General features: G+C 41.7%; 1 protein-coding gene across 5 annotated transcripts in view; it reads left to right on the top strand.

Annotated features, from left to right (window-relative positions):
* The first annotated feature begins 2060 nt into the window (after positions 1–2060).
* LOC112245029 (phospholipid-transporting ATPase ABCA1) overlaps positions 2061–13271 on the top strand; it is a 42335-nt gene continuing 31124 nt past the window's right edge. For 4 of the 5 annotated variants that reach the window (XM_042312027.1, XM_042312026.1, XM_042312025.1 and 1 more), the window contains exons 1-5: positions 2061–2218; positions 4274–4379; positions 5747–5840; positions 9489–9630; positions 9876–9994. In XM_042312027.1, coding sequence (XP_042167961.1) covers positions 4314–4379; positions 5747–5840; positions 9489–9630; positions 9876–9994 — 421 coding nt within the window. In that variant the 5' untranslated portion in view covers positions 2061–2218; positions 4274–4313. Of the gene's footprint in view, positions 2219–4251; positions 4380–5746; positions 5841–9488; positions 9631–9875; positions 9995–13271 lie in introns of those variants that run through there. The other variant, XM_042312024.1, reaches the window with a different exon arrangement.

The raw sequence follows: 13271 nt of genomic DNA, 5'->3' as shown, positions 1-13271 counted from the left end.
GAATGGCTGCCTGGGTTATAAACACTGATAAAGGAGACTACCATTTAAACTGGAACAACCATTTCAGTAACGGGTGCAATAAATCTGACTGATTTGATTAGTTTAGAAAAATTATGTTGTGTAGCATGTGATTAATCAATCAATGTGCATGCAAAAACACAAATAATGAAAACAATCCCCAAAAAATCTACCTGCAGTAGAGCACGCTGGGAAATATGATAATGATGAGTGTGGTTTTGAATGGAATTTTTTACCCTCCACAGAGTAAAACTGACACAATCACACTCTCACACGCAACTGTGTTTATTAACACCAACACTGGGATTATTTTGCACCATTTACCACTTACAAAGTGAATGTAACTCCTGAATCAACACTAGAAATGATACACTGAAAAATCAACACGAGATAACACTGGCCAATTTGCTGTGTAAGTGATATTCATCAAGAATCAATGGGTAGCATCAGTCATTTAAATGCAAAAAATGTACAAATATCACAATGGGCCTTTAATGTCATCAGCTTGAACTTCACCGAGTCAATTGAGCTTTGTGAGGGTAAATATTGAGCCGTTTTCAATACAGTTGTCTCTCTTAATCATGATCCTCCTTCATCCTTATTGTTTGACCTAAATGAATCATATTTCTTCATGGATTGTGTGTCTAATCTCTCATAACTGCTGTCTAATTGAAACCCCCTACTGTGTGGAAGTGTTCTACAACCCCTATTAGAAAAAAATTAATACTTTTGTACACTGTCTTCAAGATACAGTAGATCACTGGAGGCTACTGTGGGGAGGGAGGCCTATAATGATGGCTGGAACGGAGCGAATGGCATGTGTTTGATGTATTTGATACTATTCCACTCCAGCCATTTCCACCAGCCCGTCCTCCTCAATGAAGGTGCCACCAACCTCCTGTGCAGTAAAAGAGTATAGAAACGGTAATCTACACTTTAAAATATATTTAGATATACATAAAGATACAGTAACGATTCACCATCGTACAGTAAAGATTCACCATATTACAGTAAAGATTCACCATATTACAGTAAAGGTACAGTAAACCTACAAAGATAGACTACTGTAAGGAACAGCCTTTGTGTTGCCATCTAAAGTCAACAAATGAAGACCTTCAGGGTTCATGAACTCTATGGTCCATATTGTATATTGAATGTGAATACAAGTGTATATGTAGGTAAGACTGTAATACAGTAAGACTAACCCGCAGAGACTAGACAAGCTATTTAAAGATTGAACACCAGATGGTCGATCCCTTGGCAGAGAGATGCTACCATGTCCTTGCACCCATCCTCTAAAGACAAAGACACAAACCAATTAGGATTACTCTACTCAACAATCTGTGATACGTCTTCAACATTCAACTTGTGCCCAGGCTCAGAGTGTATTATGTCCTGTAATCTAGTTGATGATACATTGATGTTGGCCCTAGTCATCACGAATGCAGCATCGTTGGACAGTATTGTGTAGTTAGTTAACCAGTGAACCTGGTCGTCAAACCTGTGTGTCTAGTTATTGTTTTAGTCAAAGTCACTGAGGTGGAATGGTGTTTGGGCCAATAAATATCAATATGCTATGACAGACTCTAAATGTAGGTTCAATCTGAAGTTCCAACACTTCTAAAATTCTATTTCAAAAGGGTAAAGCATAATTCTATATTTATAAAGTGTGTGAACTGATATGCCTTCAGATTGAACCTACATTTAGAGTCTGTCATAGAATGATGGTATTTATTGACCTCGATTATGTCCCCACTGGCCACTGACAAGACTGAGCACTTGATTTCAACCCAAAATGTGGCTATTATACAGATATGACAATTACACAATCATAAAAGTATTGTATACGTTGCATGGACGGATTCAATACCTAAATATATCTGTATAGGGCACCGTAGCCCTCTTAAGAGCTGTTTTTCTTGGGGCTCTACACGTGTGTCCCGTTTAAGGAGACAGCAACACAAACAGCCTCGTATCCTTTTGACCGCGAGTTACCTTTCCTCTTCTGAAAGCGGCTGCATTGGCTGCCACTATAAAAGCTTGGAGGAGAAAAAAGGCAGAACCAGAGACACAGAGCAGCGAAGACAATAACGGTCGTAAAAAAAGCGAATAAAAAAGCGTCCATTTGACTTTTTCCAATTCAAGGAATTACAATTTATGAACATTGAAGAATTGGATTTTCGCAGCATTAGGGAAAAAGGTCGGTTGTTTTTATTTGTTCGTTTTTGTTGTTTCTTTGTTAAGTTGCTCAGTGGGTGATATGCATTGTGTCCTGCATCATCCCAAAGGAACTGTTTTATTTGATATTTACAGAATGGATGTACATGGTCGCGCATGTTTGATTCAGTTTGTAAATATTTTCAAAACAAAAGCGCATCTTTGCCTTCGCACTTGTATAGTACGCGACGTCGTTCACAACAATCAACACATGATTTCTAGTGTTTATCCTCAATCAAATGTATTGAATAACTTAGATGCATTTATGAGGTTTTGGTCGGATGGGTAAGATGACAAAGTGTGGGTAGTGTATGTTATATCCTTTATCGCATATGACCGTATTGTGCTTGATGAATACAGTGTGTGTGCTACACTACAGCATCTGCTGCGGTTTATTGTATAGAAGAGTGCGCTGCGCTGAATGACCGAGAGTAACCCCTTCCTCTTGAAACAATGAAACATCCAGCATGAAGTTCTGAAGTTATTTCGATTATTATATTGCACTGATATGGTTGACATTCGAGTACAGTAGTTTGTGAAATTATGTTTTTATTGTTTTAATACATGTTTGTTTCTGATTCATTGATGCAGGGTTGATGTTGTAGTTAAAGGTAGCAGATGTTTGCCAAAAAGGATTAGCAATTATGTTTTATTGTCGGCCCATCGTTGACCATAGTGGTTGTCATATCATTATTCATTCGGTTTTTTTGTGGGGTTTTTTTCATAGCCTGTTTCATCAAAGCGCTGATTAATTTTTTTCTTGGTCTTTGTAAGATTTTCGTATTCTGAATGTTGTGAGACCGTAGTTGAAAATAGAACAGGCTAAGCTTCTATTGGGGAAAAAAAGATGATCACGATATGGATCTGGAACGAGTGAAAAATGGCAATAATCACATTAAAACACTAGAGGAGCCCGCAGCAATTCTGCACCAGGCAACCGCATTGATTCATTTGGAGGGAGGCTGTTGTTTACAATTTGTACTGTAGTGGTTTGTTATGTTTGTTATGGGTTTGTTATGCGATGAAGCTGAATGAAAAAACAACGTAAAAACATGGTAACAACCTTAAATGTAATCAATATACGATCGGTTCATTTGAAAATCTGTTTCATTACGCTGGGACCTGAGGTAGACTATCATTCAGATTTTGCCCAATTCATCTTTTGAACGTGTTCCGTAATGAATAGGCTATCAATCCACCCACCCACCCGGAATAGGCTACATCACTGATGAAATGTTACGTGCGTAGTCTGCTGGTCCTTCACTCGTCTCATACAGTTTTGTCTTCAAAAAATGGATTACAATTGTTTGAGAGAGTGTTGCGTCACCATAGTTGATTGAATGGCAAGTGCTTTACATTTTAGTAATTTAGCAGAGGCTCTTATCCAGAGCGATGTACAGTAGAGAGTGCATACATTTTCATACTTTTTGTTGTTGTTGCATCCTGGTCCCCCGTGGGAATTGAACCCACAACCCTAGCGTTGCATGTGCCATGCTCTTACCAACGGAGCCACACGGGACCCATTTGTGTCATAAAAAGTCTGTTGCATCTGGAAGTATTTAACAATACAGCTGTTTGTGTAAATAGATAGTAACAGCATTTGCCTTTTGCTATTTGAGTGATTGCTCATTTCTGCATTGCAATAGCTGGATTAAATTGAAATGTCATGAGGACATTTGGTACTTTAGATATTAAAGTCTTTTTTTTTTGCAATTGTGTGGGTGGCACACCTTCACTTGCCAAGTATCCAAGTATCCAGTCACTGTTTGTAGATCCAAAAGTCCCAGTGTGTTTTTTTGTAACAGACACTGAATCTCCCAATCCTGGAAACTGCTCTGATTGGTTAATACAGTCCAGTATCCATTGGAGATCTGATGGTTATATTTGGTTAGACTTTGACCTATGAGTGGCGTGGTGTCCAGTGGACTCAAACAGCCTTCTTCTCTGGTCTCACTGTGATGTGTTGTCTGCAGATGCAGAGCTCAAGAGTTGTAGAAAAGGTCCCCGAGTCTCACTGTGTTGTCACTGTGCTCTGCAGTTGGGAGCTGGACGGCTGTAGGATAGGTCCCTGAGGCGAGATGGCCGTCTCTACTCAACTGGGCTTACTGCTGTGGAAGAACTTCACCTACAGACGGAGACAGACAGTAAGTAGCTACTACAAAATAAAAGTCCACCAACCCCACGTAGATTCTGTGAGATAAAGGGGAGCATGTCAAGGAAAGTTGCCGTGGGAAAAAACAAGGTTTATTGGCTACGAAGTTTGGTAGCATATACAATGTGTTACTATTGTCGTCTGTGTGGCCAATGCACACAGAAATAATAGCATTGTCTATGTATTGGTAAAAAGGGTGAGATTGTAAAAAAAAAACCACAAAAAAACACTTGAATGAACTTGATCCTTTGACTCATTGAGGATGTTCAAACCGTAGAGGATGTCAATGTAGCAGAGAGTCAATGTAGTGATGGTGACTCGTAGCGTGGAGGAGTTTTAAGTGCTCTCCCAAGTGCACGTTTTCCACACAAAGGGTTTGGATTCTGGAACATTTTAAACAACACTGTCACCTTGTCTTATCATGTCATCCAACTGTTAAACCTCAAAATCTCTCAGAAGAATCTAAGAACCAGATACATTTATAGAACAGATCCCCGTCCTCCATTTGACCAATCATCCTTTCGTCTCCCATCCCCCATCCCCCATCCCGATGCTCTGCGAGTCTGGGGCTGGGAGGACAGCAGCTGTTGTGAACATATGTCCACCCAACCAACACCTCTCCCTTCCCACTCCCAGTCCTAGCTAGGATAAAGATTATAATATATTTACCAACAGCATCTGATAAACCCCTTAATGGCTGCCTCTGACACCCCAATAAGGGTTTGTGGAATGACCCACTTCCACTGAAAAGCTGGACCAGTCCATTCTAAAGGGGATCCTAGGTTTTAAAATAATATTTTTGTAATTGATGAAATGTCTCTTAGAATCAAAATGACCCATCCAACATAGTCAAGAAATTGGTAACCTGGATTGTATACTAAAGTACACAAAGAAGCTTAGAGGTGGGTTGTCTACTCTAGGACAGTGGTTCCCAACCTTTTTCAGTTATTGTACCACCAAGTACATTTTGCTCTGCCCGGAGTACCCTGGAAGTACCCCCTCATGAGAATTTTACCAGTAGGCCTATGGTCTCATGAGTCTTCTCAAGTACCTCTCCTAGTACCCCTGGTTGGGCACCACTGCTTTAAGACACTGAAACATTCAGTATTCTTTTGCGTCAAATTGTTTTTACATCCATGGCCACCCTACTTTGCAAACAATGTCAGGTTCAAAGATTCCTCCTCATCTGTCGTTTTGCCCCGGATAAACTCCACATGATTGAATGATTGAAATCTCCAAATGGGTTGTTCTGTAGGGAGACCAGACTTCCTTACTATGGCATTGGTTTCACTGTTTGAATGCTGTTTGTCCTGACTGAATTTGTCAGTCTCTCATCGACCTTCTGAACTTCCCTTTCAGCTCCAGCTAGTTATCGAGATAATATGGCCGCTCTTCATCTTCTTCATCCTCATATCTGTGAGGATGCATTACCCGCCCTACGAGCAACATGAGTGTGAGTAGCCCACACATACAGAGTGCCTGAATTCACAGTGTGCTATTTTCTGTCTTATGTCAATTTAAATAACGCTTTTAGAATTTGAATTGAGCTCAAATCGACTCAAATCGAGCTTTGTCTACACAGTTATAATGAGGCAATTCAAGAATAATGTTAGTGTCTCGACTGGGTAAGTAGTGACGTACTAGAGGCCTCATGACATTTGGTCCGAATACTGTTGCCCGTAATCATTTGTTCCCATTTTCCATTCTTTGTAGTCAGATGAGTCAGAGATCACAAGATGGAGGACAACAGGATTCCAGACAGTTGTCCTTTATATCATCAGCCACTATTGTTTATTGAGTCCAAGACTCGTTGGAAAGCAAAGCAATACAGACAAAAGATACTTCAGGGAAAGAGAGAAGACAGTATCAAAGACAGTTAGTCACAACAGAACAGTGGAAGGCAGGAGATTCCCACAAGAAATGTGTCTCAATGGATTTCATTTTTCTAGAATCTAGAACAATGGATAAGGGAAGAACATTTGTGGACTTAGTGAACACATGTGGAAATGTTACAAATACCTGGAAAGGAATATATATATTTTTATTGTCCAAGAAATGTCAATGTAGAGAAGAGTACGTTAATGGCCTTACCTGCCATTCCTCATCCCAAGCCAAGGTCCTCCCTCTATACTGTTTTCTTAAAAACATCCCACTCATTTGGTCAATATCCCACTCAGTTGGTCAATATTTGATATATTGACCCACTGGCCTTTAAAACTCCTGTAGTACACCATAACAGCTCTGGGAACAGTTTGTTACTTACACAGATAATATATTCTCAACTTTGAGGGTACTTCATTTATAGTGTAATTCTATTTCCTTTGCATTCCACTTTGTGAAAGACCCATTGATCATTGATTCAATGGAGTCAGTCAAGAAAAGACGTTTTCCTGGAACGACCAGTGTTCAACATGTACCTGTTGTATCTTGGCAAACTCACATTGATTAACGCGGTCAAAGAATGTTAATGAGAACATGATAATAATTCTTAGAAAACGTCAACTCCGAGAAACCCATTGTTGACATTTTAAAGCTGTTTTGACAAAGTTAGAAGCTAAAATAGAATAGTTTATTTCTGTAAAATCAGAGAGTGCAATGAAATTGAATTATTGCGAAATTCACCTGAAAGCAATAGTAAATTAATCTCCATTAAATTAACTTCCTGAATTCAAATGTATACCAGTAAGACTCCAACAACACTGGACTGTGTAGTATGTTTGTTTACATCAATACAGTATGGACGTGAGTGGAAGGATGTATAGCTACTATAATGTCTATTGCCCTCCTTATCTCTATCTTGTCAATACAGGTCTCCAGTAAAGATCTTGGTTTCAACCCAATTGGCATGCTATTCCCTACATAGTGCAGTACTTTTGACCAGGGCCCATAGGGAATATGGTGCTATTTGGGATGTACATACTGTATTTCACCAGGTCAGAAGGCTATACCTTTGCCCTCATATATCCCCCTCACTAGCTTTAAGCACCAGCTGTCAGAGCAGCTCACATATTACTGCACCTGTACATAGCCCATCTATAATTTAGCCCAAACAACTACCTCTCCCCCTACTGTATTTATTTATTTAATTATTTTGCTCCTTTGCACCCCCATTATTTCAATCTCTACTTTGCACATTCTTCCACTGCAAATTTACCATTCCAGTGTGTATTTATTTTTATGTTTTACTTGCTATATTGTATTTACTTCGCCACTATGGCCTTTTTTGCCTTTACCTCCCTTATCCTACCTCATTTGCTTACATTGTATATAGACTTATTTTTCTACTGTATTATTGACTGTATGTTTGTTTTACTCCATGTGTAACTCTGTGTTATTGTACCTGTCGAACTGCTTTGCTTTATCTTGGCCAGGTCTTAATTGTAAATGAGAACTTGTTCTCAACTTCCCTACCTGGTTAAATAAAGGTGAAATAAAAAATAAATATATAATACACTGAGTGTACAAAACATTAGGAACACCTGCCTAATATTGAGTTGCACCCCCTTTAAATTCATTGGGCATGGACTCTGCAAGGTGTCGAAAGCGTTCCACAGGGATGCTGGCCCATCTTGACTCCAATGCTTCCCACAGTTGTGTCAAGTTGGCTGGATATCCTTTTGGTGGTGGACCATTCTTGATACACATTCTTGTTGAATGTGAAAATCCCAGCAACATTGCAGTTCTTGACACACTCAAACCAGTACGCCTGGTGCCTACCATATCCCGTTCGAAGACACTTAAATCTTTTGTCTTGCCCATTCACCCTCTGAATGGCACACACACACAATCCACGTCTCAATTGTCTCAAGGCTTAAAAATCATTCTTTAGCCTGTCTCCTCCCTTTCATCTACATTGATTTTAAATGGATTTAGCAAGTGACATCAATGAGGGATCATAGCTTTCACCTGGATTCACCTGGGCAGTCTATGTCATGGAAAAAGCAGATGTTCAAAATGTTCTGTACACTCAGTGTAGGTTGGACAGCAGGCCAGTAGGCTAGACTATTAAACTCTGTGTATGATATGTTAACTGTGGACTGTGAAAGGACAATTCAAGTGTCACTACAATGGCACTGCTTTAAAAAAAAATCCAGTAGGCTTGTCAGACACACGCACACACACACACACACACACACACACACACACACACACACACACACACACACACACACACACACACACACACACACACACACACACACACACACACACACACACACACGCACACACACACACACACACACACACACACACACACACACACAAAAAAGCACACACACACACACAAAAAAGTAAAGTGTGAATACTTCTATAACATCTTCTTTTGCAGAATGTGCACTTCACCATTTTGTTGACTGTCAAACTTGTCACTAGTCAACTTGGCCGTAGATAACAATACTTGATTTCACCCACTCAACTCAACAGTATTGACCTCAGGACTGGGTCACACTGTATCGTCCCACTCTAGGTGATTGCTTCACGATCTGCCGGGCTTTACAGTAGCAGATAACGGTTTACTGACAACCTCTTCTGACTCGTCACTGAAAGTGAATGCTGATCCAAAGGTCACATGAGTCATGTGGTTCACAGAGGCAATTATTCACCAGATACCCCCACGGGGGGTCTGACTGTTGTCTATGGTACGGAGTTTGAGGTTGCGGACAATGGCGGTCTCTCTTGGTCTCCGTCCCAGATGGCCCCCTATTCCTTACATAGTGCACTGCTTTTGTCCAGAGCACCTGTGGAATAGGGGGCCATTTGGGACGCAGGCTTGGTCTCTCTGCTAGATAACACAGTTCCTCCGAGAACACGAGGAACCTGTGCCCACTCCAGGTTCCCCCGTTGTACTGTGCTCTTGCTAAACAAGATGTCCGCACCTGGCTGTTCTTTCGATCTGCTGAATTGAGCCAAGCTGAAATGGAGTTTCACTCAGTCCTCCTTGCTCTGCCGTTGTGAAATGTTGGGTGACTGACTGAAGTTCCACAATTACCCAACCTAATCATTTGACTTCAGTGGCCGTCTGGGCAGTTTCATAGGGAGATATTGTGACATAGAGTGGTGTCGATCATTGAACTTCTCTATCCCCCCCCTCCCCCTCCAGGCCATTTCCCTAACAAGGCCATGCCCTCGGCGGGCACCTTGCCCTGGGTACAAGGGATCATCTGCAACGCCAACAACCCCTGCTTCCGCCACCCCACACCAGGAGAGACCCCAGGGCTGGTGGGCAACTTCAACGATTCTATGTGAGTTCATGCCGGGTAAACTGACCCTTTAACATTGCCCGAGTTGATAGAATGATTTGATTAGTCATGTCTATGACAAACAACCAAGTAAACCATGTCAGCTAAGACATTAAAACATTGAAATAATGGACCATGCCACAAGTAGCATTGTTCCTCCTTTCAGACCCTCAACCCCAGAGGATCCGCATGTGTGTTTTACCACCGTTGTTCCTCACATCGTCTATTCGTCTCTCTATGAAACACAGAATCTCCCGTCTGTTCATCGATGCCAAGAAGATCCTCCTCTACAGCCAGAATGACAAGAGCTTCGAGGGCTACAAAGTTCTGGTGCGGGCTCTGAGGAAACTACAGGGCAACACGGCAGGTAGGACAGATCACAGTACATAGACCCTGAGCTACAGACGTAAAGATGCATCCCACTGGGCCAAAAACTGGTTGAACCGACTTTGTTTTCATGTCATTTCAACAAAGTAAATGCAATGCGATGACATTGAATCAATGTGGAAAACTGATTGGATTTGCAAAAAGTCAACGACATACGGGAATTTCGTCTTTTTTCTTTTGTTGTTGATTTCACATTGAATTCTCGCTAGTTGACAACTTAACCAAATGTAAATGGAAACTAGACGTTGAAATGACATCTGTGCCCAGTGGGATGTACATGGATATTGATGCACCGTCCATATATTTACGCTGATGTATATATTTGTACGTATTGTTTAAAGTACTGCATGACATCACATTTTATGTATGTTTCTGCATGTACATTGATGTTACTGAATCTGATCCTAAGCCTGTACCCACCTGCATACATAGGCCCTGAGCCATAGACGTATTGCACGCATACTGATCAGAGTTTGGTTAGCCTGGTTTTTCAGTAGGTAGGTATGATCACCTATCTGTACATGCCTTCTAGCTATAGACGTAGGACACACGTTGTGCACTTGAAGTACTGAACTTGAGACTTGTTTGACGGTTTCAGTCCTCGATTTCCTGGGGCCGTACGGTGCAGAGAGTTCAGAGCAAATGGCATGCTTAGATTTTAATGGCCTCCATGAAAACCCAAATTCCTAATGCGAAGAAAAGCAGATTACTGGGGACCATACAGCCCCTAATCAAAATGGGGCCTTTTGGCTCATAATGGAGGGCAATGGGTGCAGGTTGGCAGCATAGAAATAGAGTTACTAGAATGGACGTTCTCATTCCAGTAAATGTTCTATGATTCAGTGTACCCATGAGTGATCCAGTCAAAAAACGTGGTGGTCTGAGGGGCTTTGTTAGCCTGGTCACAGATCTGCTGGGAGTTGTCTTGACGGCACAAACAAATATGGGACCAGGCTTTGTCCCTTCTAGTAATTAGATTTCTATGGTTGGCATAGCACTGGTGTAATCAGTCCATGCCAGTCCTGGGGTGGGGAGGTTGCTGCTGGACCAACGGGGGGGGGGAGGCAGCGCCCATGTCCTGTCCTATCTCTTTAAATGGCAGGAAGACCTCCCTGCACCCACCCATCACAACAGGATACAGATTTAAACTAAGTGGCCCTTTAATGTTTTGACTACTGTGTCTGTGTCTGAACTGGACCAACCCTGGGCTTGGAATGTGTCTACATCCTGTTTGAGGATCATTATGTGCTCTCGTCTCCCCTCGCGTCACTGTCCATCTCATTTTAGATGGTGAATAAGTAATCGTATTAACTGCATGATAAAACTGAATACCATGGAAAAGAACCTCCTGCACACTGCTCCACAGATTTAATGGGTACTGTATGTTCGCTTTTGGCTCTTGCTGAGCGGCCATTTTCAGAGTGGAAGGTACATGGGGATGTCATGACCTTGGCCCAGGAAGAGGGGGGAAAGGTCTTCGAGGATATCAGGTTGATGATAGTATCTTTCCCTTGCATGAGTCTTGAGGTGTCCCAGTCCCCACACACCTACATATTTGCCATACATATTGTCTACCCACCGGGCAAAATGCGTTGAATTAACATTATACCAATGTCATATTTCAACGTTCAACTGACATTGACTATTAATTGACTTTTTTTTTTGGTTGAATTGGCTTATTATGTCATATCAACTGCTGGATGAGCCTCATGGCACCTCATCGAGGTTAACGCTAAGACCGCTGTTAAACCATCAAGCTGGCGCATTTTGAAGATAACAAATGTCATTCGTTATTACATAAAGGAGCATGAATGAACTCTGTCTGTGGTAACCATACTATCGCGATTCTATATCTAACCAAAGAGTAGTTCCGAGACTGACATAGGCCTACCACTAAAAGATGAATCGCTTCAGAACAGAGCTCACTGACCCCACTATGGCCTGGATAGAGAAAAGGTGTGAAAAAGTATTTCACATTTCCACTCCAACATGCATTTATCGTCTATCTACTCTTGCAGTATAACTTCCCACCTAGGCTTCCTTCCAGAGGACTCGAGCACAGTTAAGATATTACCTGAGATATTCAGGTCACAAAGACCCTGTCAACACTATTGCGTAACAGCTCCTTCCAGCATAATTATGTTGTGGGCAAATTAAAACGAGTCACGTGAACAGTCTGGCCAAACGTGGAGAAAGGTGTCAGTGTTAAAAATACCAGTGTATTAACTTCAAGACTTGAAAAGCAACCAGTGTTAATATTGGTTACGTCAGTGTTTAAAAGGAGTCTAGGAGCAGATCACAGCTCTGCATTGACCCTCTATAAAATCCTTCCCCTATATAAAGCCTTACAGTGGAATGCCATTATGTCAAAGGGGAGAAAGTTCATGTTGTTGTTAGAATTAGTGCCTCGTGTCACACCAGAAGCACTTTAATCTTATTCATGAAACATATCCACTTCTCTTTTAATCTCACGAAATCCACAGACTTCTCTCTTCTCTCACTGTATGTTCTATATATGCTAGACATCGATATGATGCTGATTGCATTTCTCTTTTCGGGTTTGTAACAAAAACTAGCTTTAATGTAATGGGTTGATGTGTCAGCCAGACTGACTGACTGACGGGTTTCCTAGGTGGGTCATTTGTTCTTTCGAAGGTCGCTAAAAACTATTCTCTTCACACAGACGCGCGGATGCACGCACAATTCTCCTTCTCAAAGTGGTCTGGCTCGCCTAGTGTCCCACATTCTTTGTTGTTTTCCCCGTCCCCGTCGGTCGGTCAAGTTCCAGATCAGCCAGACTCTCATTTCCCGTTTTGGTTCTGTCGAATAACACCACAGGCAGCTTCCTTCTCTCAGGTTATTAGACTCAGTCAGTCAGGACAGTCGTCCTCCGTGTCCCAAATTGCGTCCTATTCCCGATGTAGTGCAGTACGTTTGTTCCACGTCTTCTTCTATCAACCTGAAGTTATCTGTAGCCAACTGTCTTTTGTCATTCTTGGAAAAAGGCAGCCATTTTGTTTGTCTGATTGTAGGTTGTTTGTTGAGTCAGTGAGGTTTGGGAACAGGTGAACCATCAGTCTCCTCGGGTCTATCAAGTATTACTCACCAGAAGCCAGGGCCAGTAGTGACAAGCCTGGATGCCAGTCTGCCTCGTATTGTTGTAGCCTACTTGTTATTGTTTTGGTAGGTCAGAGACGCAGCATAGTCACCACCTAAGCCGAGTGCAGGGCTATCCCTCTTTCTTGTATGGCTGTACT

This window comes from Oncorhynchus tshawytscha, linkage group LG34 (assembly GCF_018296145.1).
Source record: "Oncorhynchus tshawytscha isolate Ot180627B linkage group LG34, Otsh_v2.0, whole genome shotgun sequence".
Lineage (NCBI taxonomy): Eukaryota > Metazoa > Chordata > Actinopteri > Salmoniformes > Salmonidae > Oncorhynchus > Oncorhynchus tshawytscha.
The sequence above is the reverse complement of the archived record's forward strand: the minus strand, read 5'-3'. Positions and strand labels throughout refer to the sequence as shown.